Genomic DNA, 25,871 nt, shown 5'->3' on the forward strand with positions numbered 1-25,871 from the left:
GGGGTCTGAGCCTGCTGGGTCCATGATGGTCAGTCCGTTCTGTTAGAGTTTACGAGGCTGGACCCAGAAGCAGGACAGAACAGAGATGGTTGGTGGAAAAGAGTTTTTAATCAGTCCCAGTGGTGGTGGCTTAGGTGGCTGGATCCTGGACGGCAGATGAGACCAAAGGTGTGGAGGATGCTGGAGGCAATGTCTGAAGGAAACAGATTAACAGTAGATTAGGATTCTTGGCATAGGCATGAGCATAAGCATAGAAATGGTTTTGACAAGGTCTAGAGTTTAGCATAGGTCAGTACTCTACCGCTGAGAGCAGACGGACTGACATCGGCTGGAAGGTGAGGAGTCCATAAATAGGCTGAAGGTTGATGAGGAGACTGGAAACAGGTGAGGCGATTATTCCCCGGTAGGAGTGGGAGGAGCTCAATCCTAACAGAAATTCACTGAAAGATGAAGGAATAAAGACCCAAAACACATTTTCTGTTTGAAAAAGCCTAAGAATTGTTTTTTTTAGGATTATTAATGTTTATCTGAGCCATTTGGACTGTTTTTATGTTTTTTTTTACAACCAGTACAGATAACATTTGTTTTTATCTGCTTCATTTTTCTAACATCCATAGTTGATTAAGATTTTAAAGGGACAGGTAAATTCAATAGAAAAACATTGACACAGTTTAAAAAAATCCAGTTACAGAACTTATTCCGTGTATTGTAGCCATACAATTATATTCAAAAAAACCAATGTACTAGGTTAAAAACTTAAATCACAGGAAATCTGAAGTATTTACGAGGAAAAAAATCAATTAAAATCAACTGTTAATGCTCATAAAATTGGTCATTAATGTAAAAAAAAAAAAAGTTGTATTACAGGGTATTTAGCTTTGAAGAGGAAGTAACTCCTGGTTTCCCACAGCTCTATAAACAGGAGCTGCATTCAGTGACTGTCAGAGCAATTTATGGGTTTCTGAATCACTGAGAAAAAATCTTTTTCCTGTTTTTCCTGTGTTTACTGGACACACAAGCAGGCGGACGCACATATGATAAAAAGCAATTTATTTTCATTTGCTTATCTGCTTAATTGATGTCCCCCAGGCCTCCCTGGCAGCTGTAATTTCATTACACAAACAATTTAGAGAAGTTTGATTAACACAAATGAGGGTTTAGTGGCCCTGCTGCTTTATTTGCTGCTCTACATGTTTTGAATCCCCCTTTTCTTCACATGGACTCAACCAGAATTATTAATAACCACTCTGTCACACTAAACAAGAGCAAAAAAAAAGACTTAAAATAATGTACTGTTAGTCAGCATTAGGACTGCAACTAATGACTATGCTTCAATAAATCAGTTGGTCACAATGACCTTGGCATCTTTACTTTCAGCTTTTGCTGTTAATGCCAAGCGAATAAGGTTGCAAAATGATAAAGTGAATGAAGAAATGCCTTTAACAAGTGTGTATTTATTTAAAATATCAAAATCTGATATAAAGTGTACTTGAATATTGTCTTTTATGAACTTGTAATGATTTAAATGCTGTTGAAAGGGTTTTGTTGCACACTTCAGAGGTTGCTTTGTCTTCAGTTGGTCACAGATATCCACGTTCTGTGTTCAACTGAAATTTCAAAGCTTCAATTGTTTTTGGCAACACTTAAAATACAAAGATCAGAGTTGTGATATATTCCAGTGGTTTGCTATTTTTTATCTATATGCATCAAAGCTACAAATGTTGTCAATGTGGTCCATGACAGACCAATCGTTGCCACCATGAAACAATGTGACAAGCTTGGCAAAGCGTTGATGAAGGTTTTCACTCATCATCTCATTCATTCAGGTGATGTTGTCTTGAAGTTGATTCTAGCCATCTGGACTTAAAATCTTTTTCCTTGAAACATTTCATCACTCATTAAAGTGGCTTCATCAGTCTGGCAATCTTGACAAAGCAGAAGATTTAAATTGGTTGGTTGTGGCAAAGCGGATTGAGCAACCTTCTGCTAATTGTTCAGTTGGCTGTCAGAGTCCCGGGCTTGACAGTCTAATGCCTAATGCTGCATTGCCTGTAAAGTCACAGAACTGTCTCCCACAATCTTGTAAAAATGAAGTGTCTGCTGTGATTTAAAGATAGCAGAAGTACACAAGCGTTAATCACCTGTAGAACATATAGACTTAACCCATATTTTTCCAAATTAATTTAAAAACAAGACACCAACTTGAGTCATTTAGATGCAACAGTATGGATCTTGTTGTTTAGGATTTACTGCAATGATAGATTTATTAGATCTTAAGGACAGCTGTGTATTGTGGATTGTTCTGCGAAGGCGTCACTCAGCCATAGCAGCCCTCACTGATGATCCACTGCTTCATTTGTTCCACCAAATGTGCAAAAGCATTAATGGAAAGGCCTAAACACGCACGCAAATGCACAGACTTAGCGGCTGCCGTGGGCCGGTCTGTTTTTGACACACCATTTATTACATCATATTATTTTCCATTCAGCCCAGCAGCAGTGAATATTCCTTTTCACTGCCCTGTTTTTACTCAACTGTTTCCTTTTTTCTTTTATTCGTCTAGCTTTAATTCAGGGTTGGCTCTGCACGCCGTACAGTAAATCCAGCTGAAAGGACCCCCAACCCGCCCCCTCACTCAAAAACTTTTGGCAGCTGTCTGCCGGCATATGATTCTAAATCTCCTTGATGAACATTTTTGGTAGAAGTTCATCCTGGAGATAAGTTCTGTTGGGACTGAAAGTGAACTAATAATCCCTTAGTAGCAAATAGCTATGCTTTTAAATGTATACGATCAAAAGAGGCATGTTTGCAGACATACAGGTACAATGTATTTGATTTTTATTACAAACAAATACATTTATTTAATGAGATGAGATGAACACAATCTGTATTCAAAATTTTACATTATCCCTCTCATTTGTTTTATCGGTTTTCATTTGCACTGCTTTGGTGTAATTTAAACGCAAATGTGATCGAAAGGAGCATTTAATAACCTCTTTTTACTGTCATGAATATAAATGGCATTAATATACTTTTCGTTTTGCTTTGCCTGTTTTTGTCGTGAACGTTTATTTTTGACTGATTGTGCACACCCAGCCCCTCCTTGTTTTCATTTTTGCACTTGATATGTTCTAGTTGTGCTCGTGAATAGCATTATTTATTATTATAATTGTCTCAATCTACATTTAAGGAACTTCTGTCATTAAAAGCTGGTAGGGTTTTACTCAGTCATAACGCCAAAATGCACCCATTATTACTCTCTGTGGAACTCTCTCAATGGTAATGTGTTTTTCGGGCAATTGCACCATTGTGAAAAAATTGAAAGGAGGTTACTGATTGATAACATGAATCATAAGGCTTGTGTCTCCTCCCTTTTAAACACCTCATTTACCATCCCCATGGAGAAATGCAGGGGCACTGCCTACAAGCAATAACCTGCTCACAGAGCTTTGGTTATGGTGTGGACTTTATAATCAAGTGAGCTTTGGCAAGCATTTTGATTATTTGTTACAGAAAAAAGGGAATAGGCTAATATTATTACCCATGAATACAAAATAATAATAATAATAATGAGTTGAACTACATTCCTAAATAATTTGATAGTAGAAAATACAGCATAAACAATGTTTTTTTAAATAATTAAACATTAATTCAAATTTTGATACTATTATTATTTTGCATTTTTTAATAGCACTGACTTCTTTGGGTACCATTATAAAAACTGATACTGTATTTTGCAGACCCTACGGTGCACAGAATGGGTATATTGATTCTTTTTAACAACAGTTCAATTCATATCATAATTTCTTGTTGTTGATCTCATTCATATTTGATAACTGGTCTTTTTGAAGGATCCGATTCGATCAAATGCACTGACCTAATATCGATCCAGCACATCTTCAGCCAAAAATTCAAGCAGTGTGACAGAAAAGTGCAGAGGGAGTTTTCCTGAATATTTTTTCTATTCTTGCAAGTGTAAAATAGATATGTGTACAAACAAACAAGTAAACAAGAATTAATGCCAAATCTACTTACATTTTAGTTTGATAAAGTTCAGCCCACTGTTGTTTTTCCACCTCAAAATAATACAAAGAAAACATTATTAGAAGATTATACCACACTGTATGGTCGTATGTGAAACACAAGTGTTTCCACACGGACTGTGATCCTTTTTTGCTGCCATCACGCGTGTAGTCCGCTATAATGCACTTCATTGTTTTATGTTATAGTAAAACAAACCTAACGTACCTTAATCAACATAATGTTTTTCGATTTCGATTATCGACTCGTGTGTGCGCTTCCTTGTCTTGTGTGTGCGTGCCGGGTACTGTCTGAACAACAGCCCTGCCCCCCGTCCACACTAATAGGCAGACAGACCTCTCCTCTTCAGCGGGAATAGCAAAATTAATATCATCATAATTAACGGAAAATTGACTCACTTGGTAAGTTAGATATGGCAGATAACGTTTATATCTTGTGGGACACAAAAAAATGTGACTTCTCCAGTACCGATAGCAGAACCGTTAGGCACATTGTATAAGAAGGTGCATGGTCTATTTATGAGAAAATTCAATCCTTTTAAGTAAGCCTTATGGTCCAAAAAATACAGTACATCAAAGAATTGGTCAACTTATTTTGTTCATTATTTAGATGTCTTCAGTCATTCAGTCCTGGTAATACTCAATCCATCTTTGACATCTTTGATGAAAGATTTGTTCTGAAAAGTATTACACCCTAAGTGTAATATTAGCCAAGTATGTGTGCTGTTGTCTGGCACCAGTCCATGACCTTTAAATTTTTCCTGCTTAGCCAAACAAGCCAAACAAAATCAGCTGGCTTTATTCAGATGATCCTAATAACAGGAGTGATCTCTCCTGCAAAGACATAAAAAAGAACAGTTTTAGATCTCTAGCACAAGGATTGCGCAGCAAACTAAAGTTGTAGACTGTAAAGTTATTTTATTTAAATGGAAATTATTCTTTGAGGTGGGTGGAGATTGTTGAGTTAAGGTGTATTCAAGGCCCTTTTTACTTGCTACCCTGGTACGGCGAAGGTATGCTCAAAGGCTGCCATTGACTGAATAAGAGAGGACTGGATGGATCGCGTGTGACGTCACCCATAGAAAATGCCTAACTTCCAGCTCCAGCAAAATAAAGCCAATTCATTCCCCATTTCTCCACGAGACGGACCTCGCCACTTTGGAGCCAGATGACAGGAAGTTGTCTGAGTCTACGTTTTTATGGCAATCACTGCTGCTAATAAGGAGTGAGCATGTTTGAAGTCCACTTCCCTTTCACTTATAGCAGGCTTAGGAGAATCTGCCAGTCAAATATTTTGCGGGGTATGAAGGTGCTCTGATACATGTTTATTACATATAGATTGTGCGAAGCAATGTGTAAATGTGTATCATGTTAAAAGTTTTTTTAATGACACTGCATGCATCTGACCAAATTTCAATGACTTGCTGTGTCTAATCATTGCTCCATGTTTCTCCTCGGCTCATGGCTGTTTCCTTACATCCCACAATGCCCAGCTATGGCCGTTAATTCCAGTTGTTCTGCTCATAGCACAGATTTTATTGAGACTGAGAAAAACTCGGAGCAAACCAGAGCTCAGTCTGATTGGAAACGAAACAAGACTACCTCGAAAGATGAGTCAGAGAGGGTTTGGACCAGGGTCTGCTTGGGTGCATTCAGACTGAAAACTAGCTCTGGATTACTGCGGGAAACAAACACTGGTTCACTTTAAGCGACCAAAGTTGTCCAGTCTAAATGCACCATTAAACTCAGCTAGATTTTGCTTTACTGCATAGGTTACAAATACCAATTATGCATTAGAAAACAATAAATATTTAACATGTGGAATTAACAAGATGTTTCCAATCGGGTTAGACAAATTTGGATCAACGCTGCTTGCATTTCAGGACTTGTATATTATACTTTAGAGAACAGGGATCATCAACAAGAGCTCATCACAACCAGGATACAGATGTTTTTGAACTGCTCTCTTCTAAAGCCACTTTAGGGGATTCCAGACTTGAGCTAATGAACACCAGAGCAGATTTCTTTTAAACAGCTTTGTAGGTACATTTATGAACACATGTTGGCTTTTTAAGCCTGATGCACGTGTGTTAAGTGATAGTTGTTGTAAACAGTTGTCAATGATAAAATGTAATAGAAATATTTTTTATTGTAAGGTTTAACCCTTTGTCTAACCCTTTGACACTGGAGCTCCAATCTTGACATTCTTTTATAAATATGCAATGTTTTATAGTAGTGAAGTGTTTAAGCAATCAACGTTAATCAGCTGATTCTGTCATGGAGAAAAGTGGCTTTGTGCCGTTATGTAACATTTTACGTTACTAATGTGTTGCATATTAGTTCTCCGCATGAGAATAAGCTGCTTCATGTTGATTACTTAAACAGTCAAATAGTTACGGCATGTCAAAGAGCCTGTGTTATTTAGGTGTTGCTGCCGACAGCTCTGGTGTTTAAGTGTTCAACAGCTCGGGCTTGATTTTATTTTGTAAAAGACAAGAACTGAGGGCACCAAGTTCATTGTACAGTATGTTCTGATACCTTTCAAAATAAATCTGAGAAGATTCAATTTAGACTTCTTCACTTTGAACGTCACAGTGTGAAGCTAGGTTGAGAAGAAATCTATCTATTAAGATCTACACCATTGCAAATTTAAGAAAATGATGCCAGCATAAATATTTTTTGTCAATAATACTTTCCCTCTGGAAATTATTTAACAGCTGTATTTGCCTTTAATCTGCCAGACTATGATTTAGCATTGTTAACCCCCAGAGGCCGGCTGTTAAGTCGGTGGGCTGATCATCATGGATGGATCCACGCTATCTCAGCAGAGTTAGGGGTGTATCAAAACTCGAAGTATATCCAAATCGACTTCACCTTACAGCCAATGTTCTACATTGACATATTGCTGTGAGGAAGCAAGCAAGGGATCACAACCTTGTTGCTGCACCAGCAGTACTTATTAGTTAGACTGGGTGACTGCACTCTAAGTAGGTAGGATCAGGATCTTAACATACGCCTCTTGGGAGAACTCTATCTTGGGAAAGGGGGTGATTCTATGTGCTGATGTGGTCCAACCAAACTTGAGTATAATGCTGGGAATATACAAAATAGAATGTAATTTAGGGATATTGATTACCTCACTACTTTTGAGCTGATGCTTTTTTTTGTTGTTGTTCTCGAATTGCTTGAAGTTTTAGCAAAGCTTTTTTATATCAAGAAGAAAAATGAAATGGTCTCTATGCTACATCCATTGTCCTAAACCCAACAGTAAGGTTTCACTCTATGATTACTTTCTATTTCTAAAGCCATCCGTCTTTACTCACTGAGGGCTGACAGGCTAAAACATTAGCACATTGTCAGCGGCCCCTCAGACTGCAGTTCCTTGTTAGACTTTATATTATCTTGTGCCCTCAACTCAGCTTCCCAGATAAGGTTACCTCTCCACAGTCTAGAGAGTAAGAGGAGGTGTTTTCCCATTACATGACTAGTTTAGCTCAGCCACGATAGGGCCTCCTGGATTCTCAGTGGAGGTCTGTTGAATTCTGAAACACAGCCCAGCCCCAGGCAACCGCTGGCTGCACTTTAGCCCATCTACACCGTTTAGCTGCTGTGACATTCCACAGTGGGTCATTTTTCACCTTTTCCTTCAGCGACAACCTGTTTTCCCTCCTGCCCCACCTCACTGGAGCTTGGTATAATAAGAAGGAGCTGGTCCAACTTTCGCTGATAGCACAGTGGTCTCGGCATCAGCTCTTCGTTATAGCAGTGCTGCCTCGACAGAAATGAGCTGCATAAAGTTCCATTTTCCTCAGGCTATTTATTTAATGGATAATGCAGAGGACGCAAAATGGAAATCGCACATTCAACCATGTCTTTAACCCTCGCACCTTCCTGCGTGCCTTACTGAACTGCATTAGTTCTAAGCCTCAAAGAGCATAAATCATTCGGCAACTTGCTTAAACTAGATAGATTTTTTAGTCTTCAGAAAAGTTTAGGGGAAGCAAGCATCAAAGTTATGTAAAATTTCTGGACCACATTGGATTGTGTTGTTGATCTGTATGTATGCCTGACACCAAAATATGAAAGTGTTGTATGGTGGTTGTGCAAGCCTTTTTGTAATGAGTTTATGCCAAAAGAAGTGATAGGGTTGGACCATTTGTGCATGCTAATCTTTGCTCATCTACTTCTTGTGTGCTGGCTGCACAGAAGGTTCAAGCACCTCCAGGGTGATCTTCACTGTGGTTTGGCACAAAGACGAGTGATGCCATGGGATGTGCCAGCCACTTTGTATTCTAAACCTGAGAGTATGGAGGCAGGCAGGAGGAGGCAAAAGATGAATTAACAAAAAAGGAAACCTCAGAAAGATTTTTATTTTTTTCCACACTTCTAGATACTTTCGTCTGCTAGACACTTAGCTCGTATACTAAGCTTTTCCTTTACTCTCCTGCCCAACATCCCACACTGTCCTTCTCTTTTTCTCCTCCGTTTGCTTAGTCTAAACAGAAACCTGATCGGTTTTGGATCTGCTGCATATGATTGCTGTTCTTTTACTGACTTTTAAAGTTTTTAGGCAAGCTTCAACTTCATGTGCCCCTCAAACTGTTTAAAGTTAACTGTCAAATACTTGGAAGTTTTTATGTTAACATCTATCAAGTTTCAAGTATTAAAATTGTTTTACTGCGTTTTTCCGTCCTCTGCCCAAGAGTCCTGAAACAAAGTACTGTTAGAAAGCGAGAACTGTAATGAAATACGGCACGGCTGCAGATGAAACTTAAAGCGGCTTGCTGCTGTGAGATAACCCTGAGAGCAACGATGTTCTGAGTCCACAGTGAATCAAACTGCCAGCCTGTCTGGTCTGGCTTTGCTGGCTGTGATGCTACCTGACTAATTTTGGCTTCGCTCTATGCCAGTACTTGAACAGAACAATGACTTCTTTTTAGAAGTTGTTCTATTTTCGAAAATCCCTGGCGATTTATAGTCTCGGCTCGCAGAAGAATGCCAACAACACTTAAGACTTTCAACCTGTCAAGTTTTATTTCTGTGCTTTTGCATGGGGTACAGTATAGAGCGATTCTGAGCGCAGATATACTACTAAATTATGATCAGCGCATTGATGTGCTTATCTGGGCTCTGGATGTGAGATGAAAACCCAACTGAAGATGAAAGCAGACATACTGGCGACGTGGGCTCTAAGGATGCTCGTGACATCATCTCCACAAGCTTTTTCATCTTTTTAAAATATGCATTGTGTGGTTAAAGCGGACGAATAAACGCTCTAATGTTGCTGCACACACACACAGTACTTCATTCACTACCACACCCAAGTCGACTTCTTGGGTTTTAAAAGATGGAAATAGCCATTATTGGTTTGTAACTACAGCCAAAATGCTTTGAGTTTTGCATTTTGGGCTTTAGACAGTTGTTTTTGCTGAAGACTTATTATTTCAATTTTGTAATTGTTTTCTAAGGTCATTTTAACGGGCCACTGCAGTATTTGTTTAATAATGTTAGAATGTTTGAAATACATAGCCATTTATTGTGAATTAAAATTATCCAGCGAATATTAAACAAAGTGTAAAGAGCTTTGATTGGACACCAAAAAGGTTCATGCAAAACCTTTGAAAGTAGTTCATTCTCCTTTTATCCTAGTTTAAAATACATCGGACTGTATCACATTTGCTCATTTATCACAACCGTAGACATCTATTCACAGGACAACGTAGATCTCTGATGTTATCTGCTGAATTCTGCAAAATGAAATTAAAATCTGAAGGAGGACAGGCTGTTGCCTGGAGTTTATTCAACAGCCAAAATAGGGCGGGAGATAAGTTTAAAGCTTTTTTGAGTTTATCCATTGACTGTATAAGATAACTGGACGTCCCCCATAGAAAATGGTTTACTTCCGGCTCCAACCAAATGGAGTAAATTGCGTTGATCTTTTTTTGCAGTTAGAATGGTGCCATGTTGGAGCCAGACGTTGTTAGTAAGCAGTGATTGGTCCCAGTCGTGTAAGTCATTGTATGCCAACCATTCTCACCAAAACTTTCAAAATAGCGGTGATTTGAAAGCGGGAACAGGAGATTCTGTCAATCAGACATTTCGAACATTTGGCGTTATGGTCCACCTACCTGCTGATCAAAAAAACACAACCCCAAAAAACCGACACACTTGTCAGTAGAAGAAATGGAAGCATAAACATAAAAAATAAAAATACAAATCCACATCCGCCCATTTTGTTTTTTGTGTGTGTTTAAAATCAGACTTCAGCACGTGAGTCAATCTGAAATTCTTCACTTCAGTCATCAGCCTTCAGTGGTCTTTGGATGAATTCCAATATTTGTTTCTTTTTAATTGAAAACATATTGAGCTTTTTTTTCAAACTCCATTCAAAAAGCCTGGAAATCAATGTATCTTATTATTCTTTTGCAAAAGTGTTTGTAACCTTTGCAATAATTCACATGCAGTACAACAATGTTTTGTAGAACAAAAATACAACCCTCCACCCATCTAACATTTTTTCGAAACATCTTTAGAGAAAACCATTTGGCTTAAAGTTAAAAACCACAAAACAGAGATGATGTAAGTTGTGAAAAGATGGAAGTTTGGCTTTTTTCCATTTCATTAACTTCCATTCCGTCTTTGTATATAAGAAAATATAAAGTATCTTTCGTCATAGTTTTACTTGTGAATGATACACATCTACGGAACCTTCTCAATGCTAACTGTGGTCAAAAAATGGCTCTCGTTTCATTTTTGCTTAAACTTATTCGTAGACGTGTGTCAAAAAATGCTGGTGATCTACAGCTAATTATACTGTATATTTTGCAGCACATATAAAATGGTTTAAGAGAAACATTTTCATATTTTACTGAAAAACAATAGTTTAGTTGTGTCGACATGTTTTGATTGCGATCATGTTATCCGTCGGTTACTGTAACTAAACTATAATTTTTAATGGAAAGACCAAATGATTATCATCTTTAAAAAATAAAGGGGAAGTCTATAGAGAAGAAGTTGAAAGTTTTTTTTTTTTTTACCAGAAAATGTTATGAAATGTTCAAAAAAATCAGAGTTTTTTCTTTTAGTTTTTGTCATTGTGTCTCTCATTTCTACAGTGCAGGCAGGATCTGTGCCAGGAGAGATGTTTCTCATAACAGACATGTTCTTAGACAGTATATTCTGCTGCCTGAAATGTTTATATTGAAGGTTTCGGCAGCTTGAAAACCACCGTGGCAATGGTCCCAAAGACAAAAGCCTCAGCCTTTTGTCATGGGTAATTATCGCAGAGTGGGCCCCTCAAAGCCTCCCATTTGGGTCAAAGTAAATTCTCATTTAGTTTGGCTTTCGTGGATTTGATACAGAGCTTTTACATTTTTGTATTCAAATTTGGCTTAAGTTGAGAATTGAAATGCTGAAAGGAGTTCACTGGAACTCATGAGATTGATCTGTTTGCTATCATATTTCAATTTTATGGGCCATAAGAAAAAGGGGAGGAATGTCTAACTTTAACTGAGGGGAACATTTGAAAACATGGTACATTGAAAACAATTTTGGGATCAAATATTTTCATGATAAATCCTTAAAAAGTCACTTCCTGCGAGGGTCTTACTCTACAAGCAATGTTAAAAACTTTTTAACTTTAAACAAATGGTTCAAAGAAATTGTCTGGGAATGTGGGAGATTTTGTTCAAAGCTTTATATTTGCTATCCAGAAAAACATCTTTTTATGTGTGTTCAAATGTACTCTGTGGCTCTTGATGACCTCTGGGCTCAACATTTGCTAAAAAAAAACAAAGAAAGATTTTCAATCTCTTTTTCTTTTCTCCTAATCTTGAGTGTTTTCTTAGAGCAGAGTTCCCAACTGTGGTGACACTGTGACTTCTTCTGTGCCTATTAACAACTGCACCTGCGGCGGAACTTTTTACGAATGGATTGGATAAGCTAGCTAGTAATTTAACACTGACATGTACAAATATGTAAAAAAAAAAGGTGCAAACTGGAAAAAGAAAAAAACAGCAGCAGTTGAGTAGTTGTGATGAAAAAGTGGAGGCTTGTGCGAGACAATTTGTTAGTTCCTCTTAGCTGAACATTTGCAGAACACGTTACATTTTCGAGAAAGATGTGACGTGAATATTTAACATACACATGTGCATTAGTGCGGTAATAGTGTTGGTTGTAACCAGGTTTTAAACTCTTGTACGGCACATCATACTGAAAGGCATCTCATGTTTGAATGCCAGAAATGACACTTTGACCACAAAAACAATGGTAAAAATGCTTGAGTACGAAGAGAAATATTCTGATTCGGTTCAGTTTAGGTCTCACCTAAGTCACGCAGATAGGCAATGAGAAGATGTATTTACAGGCCAGTTGAGTGAGTTGAACTGATCTGAACTGCTATAGGAAAAAAAACAATCGGAGAATGACGTTAGGTATATAATTTTTGTAAAATTAAATAAATAGACTCCTGTCTTTTTCATTGCTTTTCTTTCTTGCAAAACTGTCAAAATCTACAAATATAAAAAAATGACAGAATGACCTTTGTTAATTTAGTCTAAAGCATCAATTGTGCTGAGTTGTAAAAGTAATACTATTAAAAAAATGTTCCTACCCCAGACCTGAGTTTGCAGTCTGCATCTGGAATTCTGAGAGTTTTCAAAAGAACCCAAATGCGTTCTACACTCCACAGCTGCTCTCAGTCACTGTTTTGAAAAGAAAACAAAAATGAAATAATTCACAAGCAAGTTAGAAAAAAGAAAAAAACGTATTTTGTCTCCTTACTCAGTAAACTTAAAAAGTTGGAAAGGGGAAAAGAAATATGTAAAGATTTTGCTTTTATTTGGCTAAGTTTTGGTTTTGATCTATCTATGTGTAATATATATATATATATATATATATATATATATATATATATATATTTTTTTTTTTTTCTATTTATTTTTTATTTTAAACTCCTCAAAACTTTTGTTTTTAAAAAGATATCTAAGTGCACCTGAAAACTGTAACTAAAATGTCTTGAGAGGACAACAAGGCAGTAACATGTTTCCCACATGAGTTAAAAAAAAACACACAGGGACACATTTCATGTTTTTTTATGTTTCCATCTGCCTTGGTCAAATAAAATGCTAACAGCAAAAAGCTGTAACAATTCAATTATCAAGTTTAAATGTAAAAAAAAACAGAAGTCTAATTTCCTGCTTTTTCTTTGAAAACCGCCTTAAATAATTCATGGCAGTTTTTCACATTTGAAATAAAATAAATCTTTAGTCTGACAGAGTGGTATTTACCTTGACCCTGATGTTGTTTTCTTACATTTGTTTCTTTTTTTTTTTCTTTCCTGCCTGCTGTTTATCAAACTCTTGTCTGATAAAACAGTGAATCACATCCTCTCATTTTGTTTCCTAACTATATATAATTCACTTATCTGGAAACAGTTTGTCCCTGAACTGCTTAAAGCGTCAGAGCTTCCATGACTTTATTCAGAAGGAAAATTTGTAATAGGAAGGAAAAATAAAAGAATCAAGCGTTTAAAATATGATGAGAAAAACTGAGAAAACAAGGAAGACAAAGCTAATAGAAATCAAAATCATCATGTGTAAAATGTACACAAAATAACAGAAACCTTGGATAGTTGTAAATTGTTGAGTTGAGTTGAAGGCTTCTTTGTGTTAAACTAGTAATTAACTCTCCAATAGTGCTTTCACACCAGCATGGCTGTGTTGTTGAATACAAAACAAATAAAAGCAAAGCCTGGAAAGTTCCTTTGACCTTGAAATCAAAGAAATTATTTCTTTCTTGGAATCCATGGTGATATCAGTTAGACGTCGTCTTTCTTAGTTAGAATTTGAATGGAGGAAGTTCATGTAAACATTGTTTGGTTCACCAGAAAGCGCTATGGCTTGGGGCATGTCATAAGGCCAAACAATAACACCTAAATATTTGTGCTTTCACTATAGCATGACTAGGACTTATTTGATTGAGTGATTAATGCCAAGAGAAAATATATTTTCAGCTGGTTGGTTTTGCTTTCACTCAGCCTCCCTAAAACACCTGGAAGTGTCACATAGTTGCAGCAAAAAAATCAAGATGCAGCATGACTGGGCGTTACAGGAAAAGACATGGCTTTAACACTTTAACACCGGAGATGTCGCCGGCAGCACCTAAATAACTCACGCTCTTTGACTCACCATAGGTCTTTGATCAGATACGCGATCAATGTGAATCAGCTGATTCTGACACGGGGAAAGGGGGCTTTTCATTTCATTGGCTCTGCACCGATATACAGTATGAAACACTTTGCAGACCCGTTATGCAACACATTATTAACACATCAGCACAAGGCTGCTTTTCTCCGCTCCTGTATTTGTTTGAATTACATCATTGCATAAACAGTTGAAGAGTTCTTCTTTCTCTTTCGGCTTTTCCCATCAGGGGTCGCCACAGCGAATCATCCTTTTCCACCTCACTCTATCATGAACATCTTCTACCCTAACGTTAGCCAACTTCATGTCCTCTGTTAAGACATCCATGTATCTCCTCTTTGGCCGTCCTCTTGCCCTCCTGCCAGGCAGCTCCATCTCCAACATCCTTCTACCAATATATCCACTATCCCTCCTCTGAACATGTCCAAACCATCTCAGTCTGGCTTCTCTGACTTTGTCGCTAACACAGGCAACATGAGCCGTCCCTCTGATGTACTCGTTCCTTATCCTGTCTAACCTGGTCACTCCTAAGGAGAACCTCAACATCTTCATCTCCGCTACCTCCATCTCAGCCTCTTGTCTCTGTCTCACTGCTACCGTCTCTAACCCATAGAGCAGAGCTGGTCTCACCACTGTCTTGTACACCTTTCCTTTGAGTCTTGCTGACACTCTTCTGTCACACAACACTCCTGACACTTTCCTCCAACCGCTCCAACCTGCCTGCACTCGCCTCTTCACCTCTTTTCCACAATCCCCATCACACTGAACTGTTGACCCCAAGTACTTAAACTCCTGCACCTTCTTCACCTCAGCCCCCTGTAACCTAACGCTTCTACCTTGATCCCTCTCGTTCAGACACATGTATTCTGTCTTACTACGACTGACCTTCATGCCTCTTCTTTCCAGAGCAAACCTCCAGCTCTCTAGCTGTTCCTCCACCTGCTCTCTACTCTCACTGCAAATTACAATGTCATCCGCAAACATCATTGTCCAGGGAGATTCCTGTCTTACCTCGTCTGTCAGCCTGTCCATCAGCATAGCAAACAAAAAAGGACTCAAAGCTGATCCTTGGTGTAGTCCCACCTCCACCTTGAACTCCTCTGTCTGACCTACAGCACATCTCACCACCGTCATACTTCTCTCATACATGTCCTGAACTACTCTGACATACTTCTCTGCCACTCCAGACGACCTCATACAGTACCACAGCTCCTCCCTCGGCACCCTGTCATACGCCTTCTCTAAATCTACGAACACACAATGCAGCTCCTTCTGACCTTCTCTGTACTTTTCCATCAACATTCTCAAAGCAAAAATGGCATCAGTGGTGCTCTTACGGGGCATGAAACCATACTGCTGCTCACAGATCTCCACCTTCTTCCTAAGCCTGGCTTCCACTACTCTTTCCCACAGCTTCATTGTGTGGCTCATCAACTTGATTCCTCTATAGTTGCTGCAGTTCTGCGTGTCACCCTTGTTCTTAAAGATCGGAACCAGAACGCTTCTCCTCCATTCCTCAGGCATCTTCTCACTCTCTAAAATCCTATTGAACAACCTTGTTAGAAATTCCACTGCTGCCTCTCCTAAGCACTTCCATACCTCCACAGGTAGGTCATCAGGACCAACGGCCTTTCCGCTCTTCATCCTTTTCAGAGCCTTCCTAACCTCCTCCTTTCCAATCTCTGCTACTTCCTGCTCCACAACAGCCACATCTTCCTCCCTTCTTTCCCTGTCATTTTCCTCGTTCATCAGCTCCTCAAAATACTCCTTCCATCTTTTCTGTACACTCTCTTGGGTTGTTAGCACCTTTCCATCTCTGTCCTTAATCACCCTTATCTGTTGCACGTCCTTCCCATCTCTGTCTCTCAGTTGAAGAGTTACTGCAGTCAAAAGAATGTAAACTCTGGAGCTAAATCTCTAGTGCCCACAGGTTAATCCCTGAATTAAAGGTCCGTCCCTCTGCTTATCTTTAGATGAAGAGACACTTTTTCTCACCCGTCAACGGACGCTCTTTCAGTGGCATTTCAATATAATCCAAAAAATTAAAAAAAGCTATCGCTAGTAACACATCAATTTCCCAGCTGATACATAGCCATTTTCTGGAGACATGATTGCACTTGCAGGCTGCAGGGCAGGTACAGGACTGTGTTTTCACACAAGACTGACAAAGCAGTCAGCTGCCACACATCAACCATTACTCCAAATTACCCCCTCACTTCCTCTTTCACTGTTCTCCTCTGACCTCCGCTGGCGTCCACTGACCTGGAAAATATCTGGCGGGTCTGAGCCACCTAAAGCCTCGCTTGCGCTCACATGGCATGCAAACAGTGCAAATATTGAGCCAATTACAAGATTATGATCTACTGGTTGTGGTGGGGCCTTGGGGTGGTTGCTTGCCAAGGTCTCCTGCTGGAAGAAGTTGAAACGAATCAAAGGCTGGTGGGTTAAAGTGGTCAGCACTCATGCCCACTTGCCTTTGTGTTTTTATAACTCCCACCAATTGACTGAATTGGAGGAGATCCAAATGCCCACCAACCCATCCAAACAGGAGAAAAAGACAACAGTCAAGCTGGAGGTAATTTAATCTCCTGGTTCACTTTTTTCATTTCATAATTTCACGTTTATTTCAAGTGATTCCAGTTTAAAATAAGGCGTTCTCAGACTCTTTTATGGTCTGACATAATTTTCAGTCAGGAAAAGTTGGCAGAGTTGGCTTGGTTGTGAGTAAAAGTTCAGCTAGGAAGCACTGATGCATCAAACTCTTAAAAACGCACTTACTTTATAGACAACTTCACAAAGAAGCCATTTAGGGATGGACTGTATGTTACTGAGTAAGCCTCAGAGAAAGGAATGAAGCAACATGACAAACTTCTGGCATCTCTTTCCACATAGTCAGTTCCATATGAGAGGGATGAAGTCAAATTACAACATGTCATTCATTTTGCGTACAGAAGCTATTTGTTATGTCCAACACATCCTATCCTTTTTTTTTTCCACTCCAACACTTGAAAGGAAGCCAAAACAGTGAATTTGATTTAAGGACAAACCTGGGTTCATGTTCGCTCTTTCTGCCTTGGTTTTTGAGATCCTTCTTGTTGCTTGAGTGGATCCTGCTGCCTGTTTCCCTGCCTCAATGGGCCTTGGGAGTTGTATTTTAGCCGTGCTATGGAGACATCAAAGCAAAGGCTGGACTCGCTGTAAATCTGGGGCATTTGGACGCTTTGTCGTCTCTTACATCACCTACCGTACTGCTGCTCCTCTCGTTTAATGCCCCTATTAAGGAGGGGAAAAGAAACACACCAGTATGGGTCTAAGCAAAAATCTAAAACCAGAGGTGACCAGTAGTTCCAGGCAATAGCCCCCAGACTCTGGAATGCCCTCCCTCTGTTATTCAAAAATGCTTTTAGCTGACTGGTTTTATTGTTATCTCTGTTCTACGTGTATTTTATTCTGTTTAGTTTTGTTTTACATCATAATTGTTTCTGTGTTTTTATTGTATTGTATTGTGTTGCTTTTTTGTTCAGCGTTTTGTGATTTTCTCTATGAAAGGCACAGATATAAATAAAACTTACTTACTTACTTAAGCTCTCCCATTAAAATATTGACTAAGGAAAAAGTATGTCAGAGGTAGTCTGTCGCCTTTTAATTGTTTCCTCATTTTGCATTTAAATTTTAAATTTGAAAAGAATTCAAGCATAACAGAAAGAATGTCATCCTTAACAACAACAGTCCCTCATTTGCAGTTAGTTCGGTCGGTAAAAAACCTAATTGGAAATGCAGCCAACTTTTTGCTATAAATTGCCAACTTTTATAAATAACTTTTTATGGTGTCATGGAAATGTACTTTTTTCCAAGTCTTTTTAACAACTTACTTTCTGATTAGCTGAAGCTCATTTACTATGAAATGATCTTTTAATGGTTGTCCTTGTCCGCAAGCTCGTCACACGTGTGGGATGCAGCTGCTCTGCTCCGGTTGAGAGGTAATGGAGCAAACAAAAACAGTCTGCTTGCTATGAATAGTGACTTTCAAAGGATCTGCTTAAGATGGCAAACTGAGATCAAAATAGTTTTAGCTTGTTTTTTCTATGCGATTTTGGTGCAAACCAAACAGGACTCATCATTCACTGAAAGGATCGAACCTGTTGTCTTTTCCTCATATTTGAGTTAATCATGTATTCTTCATTAATAATGTTAAAAGTCTACAATTATGAAAATGAATTGAGATCTTTTTTGGTAAATTGTATTGTTTTAGGAATTTAACTATTGCAAAAAGTCCAAAATGAGTTTTGCGTTGTGTGCACATTTGTGTTGACATTGTTTTTGTTTGATTGTTTGGTTTTACTTTCCAGCTTCAAATTTAACTGGAATGAGGCATCATTTAATGACATTTCCTTAATGTCCTTACTTTTGGAAATTGTCTTCAATTTCTTTTGATTTATTTTAATTGAATTGAATTTCTTGACCACTTAGTGCAAAGGTTGTTAAACTGTCACACATTGTTGATTTATATTACTTTTATTATCCAAAAATAAAGGAACTACATGAAATGCGATTAAAGTCACTCCTCCATGATCTGTCATTCACTTCAGGGAATCACAAAGCTCTTTAAACTCTCTAAAAATCGACTGAGTTTTGTTTATCATTATTTATTTATTTTTGTCTCATTCTGCTTACCCACCCTCATTTTCATTTTTTTAACTATATATACAAAAATCCACCAAATGTGTCAAGAGATCACAAAGCAGTAGAAGAAATTTTAGACTTAAATTATAATCAAAATAACATTATTTATTTAGAAAGAAAAAAAAACACAGCAAATGTATTTATGATTTATTGTTTTGCATTTACTTTCCCACTCCAACAGGGATTTTCTGAGGGCTTGTACAGCTCCATTCTGACAATAGAAAAGAAAAGGAAAGACAGGCCTAAATGTACATGACTCTGGTTGTTACGCTTCAAGTGATGGCAGAGAAGGAAAAGTATGCAAAGAAAGTCACTAGAAAAACTTGCTTTGAACATAAAATGTTATCTAATCACAAGATAGCCCACACCAAGACTTTTTCAGACTCAAAAAATTAAACATATGTGACAAACACTGGATAGAAACCAAAGAGTTTCACATCATAAGTAATATTACATGATTTTTCTTTCTTTCTTTTAATGTCAGTCACAGTTTCATAGTGCTCAATCTGAGGAAACAATCAATTAGGTTTCATTTCTTCCAAAACAAATTGAAAGTTTAACCTTTTTTTCTCCATAAAGGATGAAAGCTAGAAAACACGAGAAGCTTAAGGTTCACATTCAACAGTCTCCACGCTGGTCCCTCACATCAACACCACCATTCTGAGTGCATCCACTGCAGAAAAAGCTTCATCCATGTCATCAAATATGGATGTTTCCTTCAGTGCGGGCTCATCTCTTTTCTTTATTAGAAAAAAATGCTCATTTTTTGTGTTTTGCTGTTAAGGTATTTTGAAGGGAACAGTTTTTTCCCCCCCAGATCTACATGATCAAAGCAGCAGTGGGTTGAGACATGGGTAGATTGCAGGTGAGGTGGTATCTAAATCGTCAGTACTAACAGTGGGTTTGTTTTACAGCTGCAGCTTACAGTCTCCCTGTGGACTGTTACTGCAGTGAGGCAGGGTTCATGTAAAAGGAAAGGAGTTATGTCCACAATCCTCCATGCACAGCTGCCAGCAGATACTGAGAGGACTGGAGAGGTCGGGTGATGGTCAGTGTGAGAGGACACTGGGTCGCCTGTTTTGATGCTGTAGCACGCCATTCACCTCCTCTTTGCTCCTTTTGTGCTGACATCATGATCTGTTCCTCTAAGGAAAGACGCGCTCAGCATGTTCAGCCGCATGACTAGATACGCTCTGACAGCAGCCTGAAGGTATTGACTTACAGCTTTTAGATCTGTTACATTTTGTTTATTGAGCTCAACTAGAAGCCAGAACCTTGAATAAACATAAGTAAAGCTGTCAAGGCCAACTTCCTTCCACTGCATGGATTTATAACACTTTTGACTTTACCTGACAAGATAAAAACTTCAACCATTTTAGTGGATGCTCCTAAAAATGGTTGAACCACAGGGACTACTGGAAAGAATACCCTCCAGGAACATCACCCCGGCTGCTGAAAAAGCCTCTAGGGGCCTGTAGATTTAGAGGGGATGGAGTAGCACATTGCTTGAACACAAGCTAGGGCTTTGTCACCCTCGTTTGGTTCACCCAGTTTAGGATGTCTGAAAATCAAAGCCCGAAAACACACTGACCCTTGTTCTTTAGTGAATATGCGTGCTTTGAAAATATTCAAAGATAATTGTTTTTTACAATACATGTATTTTAGTAGTTACTATGTTTGAAGTATTTTATGTAAATGAATATATGCAAAAAAAGAAACCTTTTTTACTGTAGACTTAGAGATGTTTTTTTTTTCTACTTAAATCAACTTTTTTTTGTGGAGCAGTAGTAAAATTCATGAGCATATCAATCAGTGTCTTCTGCACGCATTATAAATTTCATAATATTGTAAGTCAACCTTTCCATCCGGCATATGGGATGGTTGACTGTAAAAGAAAAACCTTTCGAGGATGTCACCGGACAGGATTTCTTGCTTCCTCTTTCATCACACCGAACCTAAAACCTTTTTTCTCCACCTCAACACCTCAACCACCTTGCTAGATGTAACATTATTTGTGCAGCAGGGATTTGTAAAATGCTGTCTTGTTAGCTGCAATGTCAGAAAAGGAAAGGGTTTCCTGTGACACTGTCTGAAACCCCTGAGTGGAATCACGTCTGCGATGACAGCTCAGGCTTTTGCTGTTTGTGTACAGCTCAGCCACCGCAAACATCTCAGTGCCCTTTGCCTCATCAGCTTCCATGTTTGTTAAACGGAGCATGATGGTACAGAAAGCCTGAGTGGCGGGTTGAAGCTTTGCTTCTGTCTCTGCACAGGAACAGCAGACTACAGAGATGAGTTTAAATGAGAAGTTTCAGAGGACATCTTTTTTTCATGGCTTCAGCAGTTTTTCCACAGGTGGCAAACTTTTCTTTTACACGAGGAGTCTGGGCCACTTAGCTGGTGCCAATTCCTTCCGCCTCCTGCTGTAAGCAGCACCAGCCAGGTGGATGAATAATTGACGCTCGCATTCTGTACTTTGGTGAATTTTAAAGCTGTATTCTGCAGAGACTTTAAATGGTGGAGGGAGGGCATGTTAATCATTCATAGGCTGCTTTTACCCGCTTTGCTTGAGGTCACTGTCCTGACGGTGAACACACACTCTAAGTAGCAAAGGAGGAAAGAAAAAAACAAATAAAGAATAAGAAAATGTTTCCGACTTATTTTAGGTTAATTTAGTTTTATTAGAACAGTATGGCAAATGTTTAGCTCTGAGGTAGTTTTATTTCTGTAAAAGGGCTTTATTCATGTAATGTTTTAAATTAACAGTTGAAAGTAAGAAAAAAGTAATGGAAAAATTGAAAATAGTTGTCAATTATTTACTAAAAGCAGAAGAAGCTGCAAGACCAAAAGTTAAAAAGATTTTACCATGTGTTCGGTGTTCTTAGCATGACAGGAGGTTGATTCCTCGCAAACTCTACTCAAAAACTCTTTGAAACTTTTTAGAAATATTATGGTTGGGTTTTAAATTCTGCAAGATTTCATACCACCCTTGATTTTGGACAATTCCCATTTTTGAGTGTAGTTATGTCCATGTTGTCGCGCAGTTCCAGAACTGTCTGTCCATCCAATTTTTCTGCACACCTTAACTTTTTTTTTAACCCTTTGTTGTCATGTTTAAAGTCCAAATGCTCTTCTGTAATTTCTTTTTGACCTACCTATAACTGACAGAAACAGTCATTGACATCCTTTATGTCACGTTCACATTCGGGGCGCAGTGCTATGTTTGGGTTCAGAGGACGTTGCCATAGCGCACCACTGCAGGCGGGCTGAGCAATCTAAGACACGTGTCGAACTCAAGGCCCGCGGGCCAAATGTGGCCCTCCATGTCATTTTATTTCTTAAAATAAAATTTATGGTGTTTATTTATTCATATCTAGGGGGAATCGGACTTGAAATTTCAGATTGGGCACCTATACATTGGGACCTAAACACCATCCATATAACGTAACCTGACAGAATCAAATTTAAAAGGATTTATGCTAAAGTAACAAGCAAACATATGTTTTCTATGCAACTGTAATTGTCACTTTAAAAAGTAATAATAAATAAATAATGAGTTATTTAACAGTAGTTAAATTTATTTTTTATTACATTTAGTTACATGAATAAGTTATATCTGGCCCTTTGAGGACAGCCACTATGCTGATGTGGCCCCCAGTGAAAATGAGTTTGACACCCCTGGTCTAAGAGAATCAAAAAGCATCACAGCTGCTAAATAATCCATACTTTGTGGTCAAATAGACTCTGGTGGATAATTGATTTAAAATCCAGTTTATTTTATGTAATCAATATGGGGATTCATTTTTATTTTGGCCATATCTCCCAGTTCTAGCTATAACATATTTATCTCAAAGAACATCAAGTTACAACTAAGCTAGAAATAATTTTAAATTTGGTCACTATCCCCATTAAATACTCACTATGGTCATTTATTAAATTAATCTTTTTATAACCTTGAAGGATTTGAACCCCTTTTCAACAGCTTAGTGCGCTCATCACCTTTGTTTTGTGAAATTCTGATAAATCTTCAGAAACTGTTGTGTTCATCACCATGCCCTCTTTGTGTTGTAATCCTTTCTTCCATATTTTGGGTTTTTCTTTTTTTCTTCTACACAAATGTTGTTTTGGTACTTTTTCAGCACTAAATAGTAGTAGTAATCAGATTTGCTCCAAATAAAGTACAGATAAACTGTACAATTCACTGTCTACTTTATTGGTTTTGTGTTTAACTATTGCTGCCTGTTAGATTACAACTAGTAGCATTAATAAAGGGAGGTTTGTGTTTCTTATTTTGTTCTGTTACTTAAATAACATCAGACAGAATGGCATGTTGAATAAATTTTGTGTTTGTCTGTTTAGGGAGTTGATGCCCAAGACCCTGGAGGGCCAGATCACAATGGAGAAAACCCCCAGCTACTTTGTGACCAGAGAGGCTCCAGCACGGATATCAGCCATGTCCAGGGACACCAAGTTAATCGTGGTAGTGCGGGACCCCGTCACTAGGGCTATCTCTGACTACACACAGACATTGTCTAAGAAGCCTGACATTCCCTCTTTTGAGAGCCTCACCTTCAAAAACAGGACTACAGGGCTCATTGACACTTCCTGGAGCGCCATCCAGATCGGTATCTACGCCAAGCACCTGGACAACTGGCTGCAGTATTTCCCCATGGAGCAGATCCTGTTTGTCAGCGGCGAGCGTTTGATCAGTGACCCGGCTGGAGAGCTGGGTCGCGTTCAGGACTTCTTAGGCCTCAAGAGGATCATCACAGACAAACACTTCTACTTCAACCAGACCAAGGGTTTCCCGTGCCTCAAGAAAGCAGAAGGCAGCAGCAAGCCACACTGCTTGGGGAAGACCAAAGGACGGACTCATCCGAACATTGATCCGGAGGTGGTACAGAGGCTGCGGGACTTCTACAGACCCTTCAATATGAAGTTCTATCAGATGACGGGGCGTTTTTTTGGCTGGGATGACTGAATGTCTTTAAATTTAACACTGAGGAAGGTCAGAAATATCCAGATGGAGTCCCGTCAAAGATCAGTCTGAGACTTTGGGAATAAAGTTGAAAGTTTCTGTATCACTGGCATAAATACATTTCCAAAATCTTTAGTTGAACATTTTTAATCGGGTAAAAATCAAATTATCAGGGAGATTTACTTTGATTTTTATACTAAGGAAAAAAGAAATGTTTCAAACTTTATTCCAGTAACCTTCTATCTGATCGTTTATTCTTAAACTTTCAGTGATATTCTCCAAGTCTTAACTACTGTGTTTCTGCTCCTCCCGTTTCTGCACTAATTTAAAGCAATATTCTACTTTTATGGTTGAGGAGAAAAATTTCTCCACAGCAGATATGCAACGTTTTTGTTTTTCTGTCATCAAAGCTTTTTCTAATCAGTTATCAGTGGAAATTTCTATTTTTGATACATTCTTGAAGGGTTTGCATTATGAACGACTGTTCTTGTTCAAAACAGAAAAAGAAAAAGAGTTTGAAAGAGTAAAAGCAGAAGATTGTGTTTCAAACGAATCTTGGTGCGTTCTAACTGAGCTGATGCTGTATTTTGAACATGCATAGATGCTTTTATCTTCTAACATGTTTCTAGCAAGAATATAATAAAAATGAGAATATATATGTATTTTTGAGATGTATTTATTCAGAAAGTGCAGAAGCATTGTATGTTTGGAATAACTTCTTAGCTTTTTTTGTGCTTAGTTCTATACCAGACTTGGTTTTGTTTTTTGTTTTATTCCTGAATATATTTAAATGCAAAGTTTAAAGGTCACAGTAAAAAAAAAAGTTGTTTAAAATAACTTTTTGAATTCAAATTTCATCTCTCCAGCTTAATAAATTCTAATCTTTTTTATTTCTTGCATTGTAACGTACCGCTTTTTCGCGATACAGATGTCACCATAGAGGACCCAGATGACATTAGTTAGCAGTGATCGGTCTAAGTCTGAGTCATTGTTTTTATGGCAACAAACTTGCCAATCAGAAGTGAGCTTATTGGAAGTCCATACCCCTGCCACTTAAAAGCAGGCTTTGGAGAATCAATGAAACATTCAATGTGAGACCACATCCTTTCTTTAAGGCATCTGATTGGCAGATCAGAACTTGAATAACTTGCAATAAAGAAAGAAAAAAATAGGAATGTCAAGAACCTGTTAAAAAAAACGTAACTGAGCAAAATTGGTCTTCTTTCAAATAAAATGACTGATTACCAGCTGTTAATTTATCAATAGAAAGCTATGGGATTTTGGCTTCCTGGGCCCAGTGAGCACTTCCTGTTTGGAACGCAAGGGGGGAGGGGGTCACTCATTCCAGTTCTCATATACAGTCAATGACTGTGTACCATTTATCAGTATGTTTAAAATGATTGATTGAGCTAATTTTTTATGCAAAAATCCTAAAAAGCACTTCAGATTTTGGCTAACCATTGCTGATTATTCAAGCTGTTGGGTTTTTACTGCACCCATTAAATAAAACAGAATAAGGAAACATCGGCTCATTCATTTTTCATTGGTATCCAGTCCACCTAAAAATAAATAAATAAAATCAGCTTTAGGAAGTTGGTGCAAACATTGAAGTCATTTCAGTGCCGCTCACGTAGCTAACAGGCTCATTTGCCTGCAGAATCAACAATCCTCAGCTGCATGCGTCCTATCTACTCTCTTACACCTGAACATAATGTCTCTGCTTATCTCAGCCTGCAGGACAGAGAAACCAGAGGAAACTAAGATTTTACAGCAAGCTTCAGGTTGAAAAATCCAGTGGGGCGAACAGCTTCTCAGCATTTATAAGATCCATGTGTTCAAAAAACAAAACATTTTGTAACACTTTTTGAGCAATAAAAGGTCCATAAGGTGAAGGTTATAGAGGAGAAAAAAACAAAACCTCAAATTTATGTCAGTTTTCAAGACGAAACAAACAAGAAGAGATGCTCC

General features: G+C 38.2%; 1 protein-coding gene across 1 annotated transcript in view; it reads left to right on the forward strand.

Moving 5' to 3' along the window:
* LOC101161678 (heparan sulfate glucosamine 3-O-sulfotransferase 3A1) overlaps positions 1-25,425 on the forward strand; it is a 45,705-nt gene extending 20,280 nt beyond the window's left edge. Inside the window, exon 2 of the mRNA XM_004080593.4 lies at positions 23,285-25,425. Within this exon, the coding sequence (XP_004080641.1) occupies positions 23,285-23,906 (622 nt within the window). The 3' untranslated portion in view covers positions 23,907-25,425. The remainder of the gene's footprint in view (positions 1-23,284) is intronic.
* The last annotated feature ends 446 nt before the right edge of the window (positions 25,426-25,871 follow it).

Source organism: Oryzias latipes, chromosome 19 (assembly GCF_002234675.1).
Source record: "Oryzias latipes chromosome 19, ASM223467v1".
Taxonomy (NCBI): domain Eukaryota; kingdom Metazoa; phylum Chordata; class Actinopteri; order Beloniformes; family Adrianichthyidae; genus Oryzias; species Oryzias latipes.